The sequence below is a fragment of the Bactrocera neohumeralis genome, unplaced genomic scaffold (genome assembly GCF_024586455.1).
Source record: "Bactrocera neohumeralis isolate Rockhampton unplaced genomic scaffold, APGP_CSIRO_Bneo_wtdbg2-racon-allhic-juicebox.fasta_v2 cluster09, whole genome shotgun sequence".
Classification (NCBI taxonomy): Eukaryota; Metazoa; Arthropoda; class Insecta; order Diptera; family Tephritidae; genus Bactrocera; species Bactrocera neohumeralis.
The window spans coordinates 5,063,140-5,077,090 of NW_026089622.1; the positions used below are offsets into that span (position 1 = coordinate 5,063,140).

General features: G+C 35.6%; 1 protein-coding gene across 2 annotated transcripts; it reads right to left on the reverse strand.

Moving 5' to 3' along the window:
* Window positions 1–5,668: 5,668 nt before the first annotated feature.
* LOC126763935 (putative nuclease HARBI1) lies at window positions 5,669–7,793 on the reverse strand. 2 transcript variants are annotated; one of them, XM_050481709.1, is made up of 5 exons: window positions 7,464–7,793; window positions 6,993–7,394; window positions 6,807–6,936; window positions 6,517–6,725; window positions 6,380–6,455 (listed from the first exon to the last, which is right to left on the reverse strand). In XM_050481709.1, the coding sequence occupies exons 2-5, from the start codon at window positions 7,158–7,160 to the stop codon at window positions 6,450–6,452; spliced, it is 513 nt and encodes a 170-aa protein (XP_050337666.1). In that variant the 5' UTR covers window positions 7,161–7,394; window positions 7,464–7,793; the 3' UTR covers window positions 6,380–6,449. The 2 variants fall into 2 exon arrangements, with proteins under 2 accessions (XP_050337665.1, XP_050337666.1); XM_050481708.1 differs by having other exon boundaries at window positions 5,669–6,725.
* Between the last annotated feature and the right edge of the window lie 6,158 nt (window positions 7,794–13,951).

Below are 13,951 nucleotides of genomic sequence, written 5' to 3' on the forward strand. Positions count from 1 at the left end.
CCAACATTTGTTTCGATTGCAAATTATTCTCTCGTGTCGTGGAGGGAAAGAAATAATAGATTCAAGCGAAATCTCTAGGCTTTATAGTTTTATATGTATTTGAACATCTTTCACAAATTTTTTGGATACGAAATATTTGATATTCTGCCTTTGGGAAGCAGTTGTCCAATGCATCTCGCATGTGCATTTTTCGGACGGCGGGCAGGATGCAGGTCGCAATTTCTATCGGAAACAAAAAATTCAAAAAGATTCATATTTCTTAATAATTTATCTTCTAGTTAAACTAAGAAAATTCCAAAACAAAGTGTAACATTTTACAATTGTTTTAAAAATTGAATAAATAGTGGCTTTTGACCAAAAAAAATTTTACTTTATGTTGTTTAAAAATATGTTAAAACTTGACTTTTCTTAATTTTTTTTTAGTTTAAATAGAATATAATTTTATGCCAATGATAATAAACTTTGCCCTAATTACATACGACGTTTAGTTTTTATTTCTATCCTGCCCGCCAATTAAGAATAATCGTAAAATGAAAAACCGAGAAATCGCGCTTCAAAGTTTTCGCTTTTTGCCCAAGCGCTCATACATACTATATCTGTTAGACGCTCGGCAACTATTTCCCTTCTAGCTTCTACAATATTTCGAATTCCAATCTATAACCTTGGGGAAATATTGTTATGCTATGTTCGGACCGACAACGAAAACTTGTTTTCGTGGGAAAAACTGGGTTTCGCACGAAAACTTGCGTTTTCGTCCATGTAAAATCTGTACATTCCACTCATTATAATCGGTGCCTGCTCTAGTTTAATCGATGTTTTTGGAAGACATATTTTGCCGGCCCTAAATTGTCACTTGATATTTGTTTACATTCCATATAAAAAACAGCTGTCGCTTGATATTCTCATATTAGGGGGACTCTCTTGCTCTTGCAAAACCTTGGACGGTGCAGAAATTGCAGAATTTTCCTCTTGGTGCAACGGCACAACAACAAAAACACGCAGAAAATTATTTGCAATGGCTATAAATATGTCAGACCAAACCCCACGTTTATTTTCGTGCCGTCATATATCACTAGATTCTGCAATGGGTGCTATCTTGGCCTTGCATATTTCGGTATAGGATTTTTGCATTTTGTGTCATCGTGCGATCTTGCAAGAGCAAGAGAATGCCGCTATTGATAGTTGTCAGTGAAAACTCAACGAAAACACACATTGTCGGTCCGAACGACTTAGATTCCACAACATATAAATGTGTTTTCAAAATGTTTTCAATGTCGGTCCGAACATAGTATTAGATAAGTTTTAAAGAGATTTAAGCAAAAAAAAAATCGATTGTTTGAAGCTTCTAAAGCAGACTTCCCCCTTGATAAAGATTTCGTAACGGAATTTATTGATCTTATAAAAAATTAATTGCCAATTCGACAAACGAAAAGTGATAAATGTAAAAATAAAATTGAGAAAAATAAAAGTTGGAATAACTTATTAACGAAATACAAAGAAATCGATAAAAGTGCTACATTAGAAATAAATTCGAAGAAATGTTCCGCTTGCCTGTCGCACATTTTCACTGTGTGAAGAACGAACGCAAAATGGATTTGTGTGTCGTGTATGGGCGAAACGAATTCACACAGATCGAACGCACATGTGTGTCGTGTATGGGCCCTATAAGCAGTCCCTAGTCACTATTTGAGACATTTTGAGGTAAAGTCTCAATTTGGGGCTAGTTACTATTCACTAAATACTATGTTCAGACCGCCCTGTTTTCGTCCATGTAAAATCTGTCAAACGAAAACACATTCAGGGGTTTTATGGAATCTGATAGTTGTCGGAATCAGAATTGAAACCGATCACCGAACCGAGCAGTAGGTGTTCGAAATCGAATTATTTTATTGTTACGAATTGATTTATCTTTATTTATATAGGAGAAAACATAAGAATAAAGTACGAAATGTCATAATTTCGAGTTTTGGGGAAAAATGCGGATATTTAAGGGGAGCCTACTTTAGAGGCTTAAAAAATGGATTTCTTGAGGTTTTTTTTGGAGGGGAAGAAATAATTGATTGAAGCGAAATTTTTGGGTTTATAGTTTTATATATTTCAACATCACCCGAAAATTTTTTGGATACGAATTCTTTGATATTCTCTCTTAGGGAAGCAATTGCCCGATGCGTCTCGCGTGTGCATTTGTCGGACGGCGGGCAGTATGAAGGTCGCAATTTCTATGGGAAACAAAAAATTCAAAGATATTCATATTTGTTAAAAATGTACGTTCAAGTTAAACTACGAAAATTAAAAAAAAGAGTGTATAAATCTCAAATTTTTAAAAATTTGAAAAAAAGAAGTTTTTGAACTAGTAACCCTTCTAGCTTCGACAATATTTCAAATTCCCATCTATAACTTTAGGGGCATATTCTTAGATAATTTTTAAAAAGATTTGAAAAAAATTAAATTTTTCTCTTGCTCTTGCAAAACCTTGGACGGTGCAGAAATTGCAGAATTTTCCTTTTGGTGCAACGGCACAACAACAAACACATGCATAAAAATATTTGCAGTGGCTGTTAAGTATGTCAGACCAAAACCCATGTTCATTTTCGTGCCGCCATATATCACTAGATTCTGCAATGGGTGCTTTCTTGGCTTTGCATATTTCGGTATAGGATTTTTGCATTTTGTGTCATCGTGCAATCTTGCAAGAGCAAGAGAATGCCGCTATTGATAGTTGTCAGTGAAAACTCAACGAAAACACACATTGTCGGTCCGAACGACTTAGATTCCACAACATATAAATGTGTTTTCAAAATGTATTTAATGTCGGTCCGAACATAGTAAAACAGTATCTAGCGTTAGTCTCAAAATATTAACGCAAATTTGAGACCTGGGGGGTTACTCTGTAAGGCGTTGCGCAAGTGAAAACCCTCGTTAATGAAAAAAAGCAACTCTGTAAGGTGACAAGCGCATTGGAAATTGCGTTTTGCGATTTTATTTTTACTCCTTCGCAATGGCAGCACTCTGTATTGCGTAAACGAGTGTCAAATCTGTGCGTTTAACGAAATTTTGATTCGATATGAAACTGGCAAGCGCAACGGACAAAAAATGTAAGTTTATAAGGCATATTTGTAGTTTTAATTAAAAAAAAATATTTAACAGGGAACATTCTAAAAATAAACAAAGAAACCCAACACAATTCGAAATTTTAATTAATTATATGAAAACACATGCGGAACTTTCCAAAGGACAACTGAAAACTGTGGACGTGAAAAATGCTGCAAATAATTTATGGAAAGAGTTGGTATGCCACCTTAGTGCTGCGGGGCCACCATCGCACCATGTTTTGAAATGGGAAAAGCTAAACAAGATTAATTATAAATGATTTTTGAAGCACATATTACTTAATTATTTAAAGGCTTGTTCGGATTATAAAACCCATTTGAAAGCAAAAATGCGGCGGAACAAACTAAGTATCTCTGGAACTGGTGGTGGTCCCCAAGTCATTGCTCCTTAACACCTTTGGAGGAGCAGGTTAGTGAGCTTCTGGCAATGGAAATATCCGTCAGTGGAATAAGCGGCGACTTTAACGCCAAAGTGGGCAAAGAAGGTATCTTTGGCACTACGGTCGGTAAATTCAGCCTCCACGAGGAAACTTCCCCAAATGGGTTGAGGCTGATTGACTTCGCCGGGGCCCGAAATATGGTTATCTGTAGTACTAGATTCCAGCATAAGAAGATTCATCAAGCTACCTGGCTGTCTCCGGATCGGAAAACTACCAACCAGATCTATCATGGTGTGATAGACGGAAGACACGTCTCCAGTGTTTTATCTTGTTGCAGCCAAGATTCGCACCCGGCTCTGTGCAGCAAAAAACGCACGCCTACAAACACAAGGAAGGTTCGACGTCGAGAAGCTGCAATCACAACAGACAGCCGAACGATTTTCTACTCGGCTTGCACTCCTGCTCTCTGAGAGCACTCGTCAACAACTCGGTATAAGGGAACTGTGGGACGGCATTTCAAATTCCTTACGTACAGCTGCAACCGAAGCCATTGGTTTTCGAAAAGTGCAAAAGAACAGCTGGTACGACGAGGAGTGCCGTGTCGCAGCGGAGAGAAAACAGACTGCCTACCTCGCAACGTTACGATCGACCACAACACGTGGGGGATGGGATAGATACCGAGAGTTGAAAAGGGAAGCGAGACGCATTTGTAAGAAATTTGTAAAGAAAGAGGCTGAAGTGCGTGAGTACGAAGAGCTTGATGAGCTGGCCGACAGGGGTAATGCTCGAAAATTCTACGAAAAAATGCGGCGGTTTACAGAAGGTTTCAAGTCCGGAGCCTACTCTTATAGAATCCCCAAAGGTGATCTAGTGACCGATGCCCAGAGCATACTGAAATTATGGAGGGAACACTTCTCCAGCCTGCTGAATGGCAGTGAACGCACAACGCCAGGAGAAGGCGAACCCGATTCCCCAATCGATGACGATGGAGCAGACGTTCCATTGCCCGACCATGAAGAAGTTCGAATAGCAATTGCCCGCCTGAAGAACAACAAAGCGGCAGGGGCCGACGGATTGCCGGCCGAGCTATTCAAACACGGCGGCGAAGAACTGATAAGGAGCATGCATCAGCTTCTTTGTAAAATATGGTCGGACGAAAGCATGCCCAACGATTGGAATTTAAGTGTGCTATGCCCAATCCATAAAAAAGGAGACCCCACAATCTGCGCCAACTACAGCGTATTGTGTGAAAGATTAAAGCCCACCGTCAACAAACTGATTGGACCTTATCAGTGTGGCTTCAGACCTGGAAAATCAACAACCGACCAGATATTCACCATGCGCCAAATCTTGGAAAAGACCCGTGAAAGAAGAATCGACTCTTCGTCGATTTCAAAGCTGCTTTCGACAGCACGAAAAGGAGCTGCCTTTATGCCGCGATGTCTGAATTTGGTATCCCCGCAAAACTAATACGGCTGTGTAAACTGACGTTGAGTAACACCAAAAGCTCCATCAGGATCGGGAAGGCTCCTCCGAGCCGTTCGATGCCAAACGAGGTTTCTGATAAGGCGACTCCCTATCGTGCGACTTCTTCAATCTGCTGCTGGAGAAAATAGTTCGAGCTGCAGAACTTAGTAGACAAGGTACAATCTTTTATAAGAGTGTACAGCTGCTGGCGTATGCCGATGATATTAATATCATCGGCCTCAACACCCGCGCCGTTGGTTCTGCTTTCTCCAGACTGGACAAGGAAGCAAATCAAATGGGTCTGGTAGTGAACGAGGGCAATACGAAATATCTCCTGTCATCAAACAAACAGTCGTCGCACTCGCGACTTAGCTCTCACATCACTGTTGACAGTCATAACTTTGAGGTTGTAGATAATTTCGTCTCTTGGAACCAGCGTAAACACCACCAACAATGTCAGCCTAGAAATCCAACGCAGGATTGTTCTTGCCAACAGGTGCTACTTCGGACTGAGTAGGCAATTAAGAAGCAAAGTCCTCTCTCGACAAACAAAAGCTAAACTCTATAAGTCGCTCATAATTCCCGTCCTGCTGTATGGTGCAGAGGCTTGGGCGATGACAACAACCGATGAGTCGACATCATATATGGATATGTATACACATGTGCAAGAGACTAAAGCTTTATATCATTAATGTGAATTTTAATCAAATAAATGTGAAAAATTAAAAAGTTTACTTTATTAAATAGTGTTATATGTTTATAAAGTAATCATACTGTTTTTTATTTGATCCCTTAAACGTTTAGCATTATTGGTTTCATTCGCATTTCCTATGGTTTCAGCAGGGATAATGGGATGCCCAACTTATTCCAGTGTGAGAGCGCCTCAAAATAAGCGTTTTTTTATAACATTTTCCATTATGGCCAGATCGAACAAAATAAGAATTTTTGGGCATTTTAAATTAAAACACCCAACATTTATTACGATTGCAAATTATTATATATTGGACTTTTAATATGTATGTATATGACGAAACTACTTAAATCCTTTTTTATGATTTTATGGTATATTAAAACAACTGACTTTTGATTTTTCAATACTTAATAAGGTGAATTAAGCTTGTTAGTTCTCAATTATCAAATGTTGTTAATCATTTATAATTGAAAATTAATTCTATTATGCATCAAATTACAAAACGTTTCATGAAATATATTTAAATTTCGCATTTTCTTTGATTTTCATTGTTTTAAATTTTTATAAGCGATCTTGAACAGCGGCAACAAATTCCTCCGTTTACATATTTTTTTGGTAAGATTTCAATCTGGCCATCGCTCGTTTCCAATTGCTAAACGTCAGAACTTCCCCAATCCAGTCAACTGTCATAGTTTAGGTGGTTTTGACGTTTAGCAATTGTTCTCTCACTTCCAGTGAGAGAGGAGTTGGACATCTCTTTATCTCTGGTTTCAGTATAACTAGCATCGACTTCTCCAACTTCTATTGCTATATTGGCAGGTGATTCCACATTAAAAAGAGTGCAAATATTATGAAGAGCACAACATACGTTCAAAATTTGCACCACTTTTTCTAAGGCATATTGTAGTTCTCTAGCAGCTAAAAGGCATCGGAACCGCGCTCTTAATACTCTAAATACTCGTTCGATAAGGGATCTGGCTTTTGAAAATTTGACGTTGTAGTAACTTTCAGCAGAGTTTTCAGCAGCATTTCTGTATGGAGTTAAAAGCCATCTCTCAAGCGGATATCCAGAGTCGCCTGTAAGAAAAAAATTAAGTTAGCAAAATGATTGATGCACACTCGTATAATAGCTAACGAGTAAAATTAACGAATGCTCACCATGAATGCGAATTCTTATTTCTCCATTCACATAGTTGCTTTGTAAATATTGGCGCTCGCTTGACAAATTCCAAACATGTGAATTATGACACGCCCCAGCAAACCGACCGTTAACGGCTTTTATTATCATCTTATGAAACAATATTTATAAAAAAACAAAGATAAATTAAAAAACAATTGCCTTACCACCATAGCGTTTATACTATGCTTTAATTTCCTATTGAAATATAAATGCTCATTCACTGCCGGTCGTATCATTTGCATGTGAGTACTATCCACCACTCCAATTACTCCTGGAATTCCAGACATTGAGTAAAAAGCTCGTTTCGCTTCATTTTTCTCCTCTGAAGACATTGCAAAACTTATGTGTTTTTACAAACTTCAAACACACACACGCTGTTTGTTGAGCTAGTCCTGTATGGTCCAAATTACTGTTGATACCCTCCCTGCGCCAAATATTTTAAAGTTGCCGCTAATTTCACAATTTCGGGTATTTCTGTAGACCTGCGTGGAGTTTTTAGCTCACTACTTATGCTATCCAACACATATTTGAATGGTTCCTTGCTTAAGCGAAAGTTTTGCACGAAACTATTTACGAGTAGAAGCACAAACAAGTTTAAAGAATTACATACATTACACTTTATCATTCAAACCTACCTTTTTCACTAAGACTCCTCACATTAGACTTGTCCCTAATAATTGTCCGCTCAACTCGTTCATCTTTTGTGTTTTCCTCCTATAACACAACGGAATCCATATCCACACCTTTTTTATTAATTTAAAATTACATTTATATAAAACTTTTCAAATTTAATTATGTTTGCCTGTCAATTTTCTACAATTTTTCACTTTTTTGTTATTGATTTTGTTTTCATTCTTTTTCATTTCGGTCAGTAATGTCAACTACACTGGAAATATGTCAACGGGAAAACAGTGCAATGCAAAAGTGTTACAGAGTACCGATTGCCCTTCGCAACGCAATTCACTTTCGCAACGCATTGCTATTCGTAACGCCTTACAGAGTAACCCCCCTGATAGTTAGCAGATGTCGTTTTTTTTATATTTTGTAAGCAACTCAAACACGAAAAGGTTAAAAATAAATCAATTTTACATAAATTTCGTAAATATTATGAAATAAGGTCAACATATTTTATTATTTTTATTGGTAATAATGAGGTGTTAGAGGATATAAAATACAAAGTATTAAATTAATTTAAGTGTTAAATTAATTAAAAAAAAAAAAAACGTTCTTCAAAGAAATTTAAAAACCTCATATAAAAAAACGCTTAAGAAATGGTAAATAAATTTTCCTGCGGTAAAATTTCTTACGCTAGTATACAGCTCTAAAGAAATCTAGTACTAATAATAAGTAAAAATGCGTATTTGCCAATTCAGGTTTTTGCGAAAAAACAATTAATCAACAATTGTTTCTTGAAGGAAATTCAAAGTAATCGTTAAATTCATCCTAAATTAGTTAATATCATTATTATGAAGTATGTATACTTAGTTTTAAAACGTTGTATAAAACTTACCAATCATTAACCCCATTTCTTAAATCGCAATGAAAATATTTATGTTACTACACTCATACATACATACACATTAAGCACAAAAGGCGTGTTTTATTTGTCCAGAAAATTAAGCTATTAGCTTATTTTGTGTGTAAGACTTAGGCAACATAATTATCTTGGCTTGTCATAAACTATCATAGCTTGTCTATTGAACTAGCCGCAGTTCATCAGTTCAGCCAGTTCATCCCTTTTTTGTCATTCACAATAGATAGGCATTTTCCAAAAAAAAGTAGTTGGCAATAGCGAGGAACCTCATTTTGACAGATGAAAATGTAAACAAACAAAAATTACAGGTTTTTGGATGAATATTAAGTTAAAATTAAGAGAAATATGAACACTTGTTTTCAGTTTTTTGTATTCGAGACCTCAAATAAATAAAATAAATATATTTGTAAAGTATATTAATATTCTCTTTAAAAATTTGAAATTTCAAACTAAATTGTATCTCAGCTGATTGTTCTTGTCTGCATTGGCAACACAATTCGAAAATATGAAATAAGCTAAGTGCGTTTTATTTGTCCCTGATTTAACTATTGACAGAGAACGTATAATATAGAGAAGGTTCACCGCGTTGCCAAATTTACGATATTTAATTTTTTGGAGGGTACTCTTTTCTATAGTGGATTTCACCACAAAAAAATGGGTACTCTTTTCTATTAGCGGATTTCACCAATATTTAACAGGAGGGTCGAAAATAGCAGAATTTGAGCATTTTCAGTGTTAAATGAGAAAAATGATGCTAATTTCAATGTACGCTTACAGAAGTATGTACATGTGTGCAATTTGACCCATTTAATGAAGAATTCCATTAAATCTTTTGATATGTATAATAAAGTCATATTTGTATTATTACTTAAATATTTAAATAATATAATTATAAATCATATATGTAGGTTTCTTAAGTTATATACGTATTATATATATTATGTATTTATATATGTATTTATTTGCTTTGGGCATTAGTTTATAAATTTGTCTACACGCAACTTTGTATGTAAATATATACAACCATTGTTTCATACAAAATCTGTTGGTAGAAAATCTGAGCTGTGCCGAAAAAAAATAAGCCAATGGCCGCTGATTGTCACCGCTTCCCTTGCCGCTGTACAGCTCCGCCTACAAACCAGCGTAAATATGTAGGTTTGTGCGTGAGCTTGCATACATATCGACGCAGCTGCGTAAAAATATTTCAGTTATTTTGTTAAAAATAAAAATATATTATGGTATACTTAATAGCCCTGACAGACGAGCAAATTAATGCGCCTTAAGCAACGCTAATGCGCATTGAAATTTTATGGTGACAGACGGCAGACGTGTGCATTTGGACAGCTGATAGTGAAATTTGTTTATTTATTTAAAAAAAAGTGAAATAAAAGTGTGCGAAAAAGAGAAGAATATTGGAAAACTGTGCGTTGTTTATTTTCTGCCATCTAAAAATATTAAAATTTGTTTTTGTTAATATACTTGCACATAATTTAATTAGCAATATAAAAACTGTTTACCTCTGAAGCTGTAAACACAAACAAGGCGGCAGATTTCAAGCGAAATCTGTCAAACAATAGCAGAAACTAGCTATTTTTGGGCAGTGTTGCCTACTCAAATTTAGTAAATTCAGCCAAATTCACTAAATTTTTGTGCATTACAAACTTGCATTAACATGGGTCAAATGCTCTAGTAAATGTAAATTAAGCCCGCTAATGCATATTAGCGCCGTCGTCTGTCAGGGCTATAAAACAATAACTTCTATATTTCAAAAAACAAACCGTGAGAAGCAGCAAGATATATTCTGTTAAGAGTGATGAGGGATGGATTTGATTTTCATTTAAGTGGAGTACTACTTAACCGGGATTGACTGTACACATAAATCAGAGAAATATTGATTATTTTCTTTGAAATATTTTTTCACTTGAAAATCGACAAATAAACTATATTGTCAATTTTATTCTAATATATTTTAATACTTATATTTGCGGGGTTGTCACTTTTTTCTTCTCATACATTTCAGAAATATATTCAATTTATAAATTTTAGCTTTTGAAATCGTTGCGAAAAGACGCTTGTAGGCAAGGCATGCTCGGGGAGATGTAATGGCGTCTGCTTTTATGAATGAATCGAATATGATTTTTAAAAGTACGTTTGCGTTCATGAATGCAAATTTTGTTGTTGTGTAATTTACTATAAATTTTGACGTCGGCAATTTGGTTGCCATATAGGTTTCTGATGCTTTTTCAAACGATTGTTGTTTTTGTAGAACAATATTTGCAATTTTGCGGGTGACATATCTACATGTGAACGGATATATGTAAGTATGTATGTTGTGTATGCATTTTTGGTGTGGGAATGTCATACGCACATATTTACATACATGTGTACGCATATAAGTATGTATGATGATGTTTGATACGATTGTTGTTTTTCCAGAAGAATGTTTGTATTTTTTGATTTACATGCGTACGCATATATTATTTGTGTGAGAATGTCATACGTACATACATACATACATATGTGTGTACGTACATAAAAAGAAGCGCGCGAGTTATGGTTTACAAAATAAAAAGCTTCGGCCTTTTTTGACAACCGTATTTATTGAAGTGAATCTTAAGACTAACTAAATTTTCAGTCCTTATTAGTTAACATACTCCTTATTCTAATGCTAACTGTACATTCTTAGTTAGTTCGCTTCTAATATTAGGCTTAACTGTATTATCGTTCGACATTAGCTTATTTACTTATATATACTTATTTATATATATATGTATGTATATATTTATGTTTTTAGTTGAGTTGGCGTTAGCATACCCGAAATACGCTCACTCTCTTATTCCACAACTAAGCCTAATTTGGAACCTAATTTTATGTTAGTAAGCTATTAAGCATTTACTATATACATACATAAGTATATATTATTACAAGGTGTTTAGAGTATAGGAATGTAACTCGCGCTTGATAGTATCTTGGTTTGAAATTGATTTGTACTTAGATACATACATATCTGCAGGATAGATGCGTATGAAAGTTTTAAATGATAAAAGATGTGATTTACATATATTATTATTCTAATATATTATGTTTTTAGGATATTACGATAATATAGTATATCATATATGTATATAGCATATATACATTTATATGAAATTATATTATATTATCAAGGATAAGAAATATTTAAAAAGTAGCTCGTTTGCCCATTAACTACAAATGTTACCTTGAAAATAGCATAATTTAATAATAATGTTATCAATTTTGCATGAATTCACAAAAATTCGCAAAATGATATTCATATCAATTGATATGATTGCATGTAAACGTATAAAAATGTAAGCAAAAGATCAACATACTCTGTTCACTCATCACTGTTAAAATTTCTCCTTCTGAGCCAAAAGTGGTGAAATCCACTAATAGCATTTTGTTAGCTCTTGGCAGTTCACACGCCTGTCCGCAATTGAACCTTCTCTAATACGACGTATAATAGTCCTCTGCTATTGGCTTGTGATGGTCAAATAAAACACGGCTAAAGTTTATTTTCCTTGTTTATTCTTCTATCTCTTCTAATGTGGATCATTCACAATGCGTAACCAGCTGTTGAAATTACTTGAAGAAACAATGTATTTTTTTTTCTTGAGCAGTTACTTAAGAGCTGGGTACGGACCTTTAAACGCAAATATCTCGAAAACTATAAGCTTCCCACGGCTATAACCATACATTCTTGATCAGGAGAACTTCGTCTGGCTGGGATTTAGAACAGCATCTTCCGAGTTCGGGTTTAAATTGGGTATGTACGGATTGAGAAGGTCCTCCAGCTCATGAAAATATAAATTTATGGTTGCCGCTGACTTATAGTTTTTGAAATATTTCCATTTAAAGTTCAAAAATTCAGCTATCTAAAATGCGTGTTTCTCCGATTTATTCGGAGGGGGGATTGTAATGAGTTTCTAAAATGTTCATTTTATTCTTCTCTTATTTAACGATGCAGTAACTGCTAATTATATTCCCAAGATTCGCTTCAGCAATATATTTTTAAAGATGATTTTTGGTTTATAATTAATAAAATTCTAAAAATTTCAAGGTATTGCCTTCAGTGGTTATCCTCAAACCAAAATCGCGATATAGTAACCATGGAAAGTAGCAACTTTAATGCAGTAGTATTCATCCGATATATTCCAACTTAAATCTACCCCTATGAATTCAATTTCGTTATTGCTCACGGAAGGATAAATTATTAAATGGACATAAGGTGTTAAGGTTAAGATTACGATGACGAGAGTAGTGAACCCAAAGCTGATGTGCTGCGCATACGAAAAATATTTCTTGATCACTCAAAATCAAATGAAGCTTGTTTTTTTAATGGAACAATTATGCACAAATTGCAGGATGTCGTTGTAGCTGTAACAGTTTTCTAATTCCCGCTTGGGTGGTAAGGATCAGGTTGGTTGTCATCGAGGTCATTTAACGGTAGTTCCATGGAACGTGCTCTCGGTCGTAGAAATTGGGGAAAAGAGAGTTATCGGGCAATAAGGCGTTTCTCGGGTTTCAGTACAAGGCCCGCTCGTCCGATTTTCAACATATCGGGTATTTGAAGAGTGATCAGCCACAAGTTCAGAACCTTCGTTAGGAAACTTACTTCCGTCTCGCTAAGGTGCTTTAGCGTCAACATGTTTATTCAATCTGGACCAATGGTCTTGTTAATGACACTTTAAAACTCCTCATCGATGAAAGTGAGTGGTGCGCAATCTCTTGGCATTTTGCGCAGTTGTCGGGTAACACATCGTTTGGTTTTGTCTGTCGAAGTGCAGTGTGTATAGCCGGCTAAAAAAGTCAACGCACCGGGATGAAACCAGCTGTAACAGCTACCGACTAGTGGCAGTTGTCCACAGAGATAAAGTCGGTACGCTTATCGGCCGCGATAATTATGGGCACATTTTCTGACATTGAAAAATAATATACCTGCGATCGATTTCGCCAGGTCTTAAGATAGCTCAAACAATTGCATGTGTTGCACCTAACCGAGAAGGAGTTTGGATGGAGCCTTCTAGCGTAAACACAGCAGAAAAATTCCTTCCGGGTTGGCCAATTGTCAGAAGGATGCGGAACAACCCTGTTGCTAGGAGTTGTTCCAATGATAACAAATTAAAGATAAAACTCACCGAACTAAACAGGGTTAGATCGCCGAAATAATAGCCCTTTGGCGGATCCTGCTCTTCATCTCTTCAATGGCGGTTGTTATCAAAAGTGTAGTGCAAATGACTTAAATGTTAAGCTGGTACAAACTAGATATTTATAATTCTTAAGGCAGTTTCAGGTATTATGAACACAGTATTTGTGTGAAATGAAGTAAGTCCAAATGACTGAAAGGAGCCATTCGCTTCAAAATTTAATTTTACTTAATATATGTATGTATAGCAGTTGTATCAACTTTTTATGATCAAATTATAGCTTACCAATTTCGAATTTCCCGAACAAACAAAGCTTACTAAGTACTGTTTGCAGAAAAAGTCATTTTAGTTTCGAAAGAGCCCAGGTGACTGGACAAAATTTTCTGTAATTTTATAGATTTGTGTCTATCGACTTTTTACT

Bases quoted from the DNA above. Each gene is read 5' to 3' on its own strand.
- LOC126763935 (XM_050481708.1), bottom strand. From the start codon at position 7,160: ATGTCTTCAGAGGAGAAAAATGAAGCGAAACGAGCTTTTTACTCAATG. The intron at 6,937-6,992 runs GTAAGGCAATTG...TTGTTTCATAAG, and splicing joins ATAGTATAAACGCTATGGTG to ATGATAATAAAAGCCGTTAA. The intron at 6,726-6,806 runs GTGAGCATTCGT...TTTTTCTTACAG, and splicing joins AATAAGAATTCGCATTCATG to GCGACTCTGGATATCCGCTT.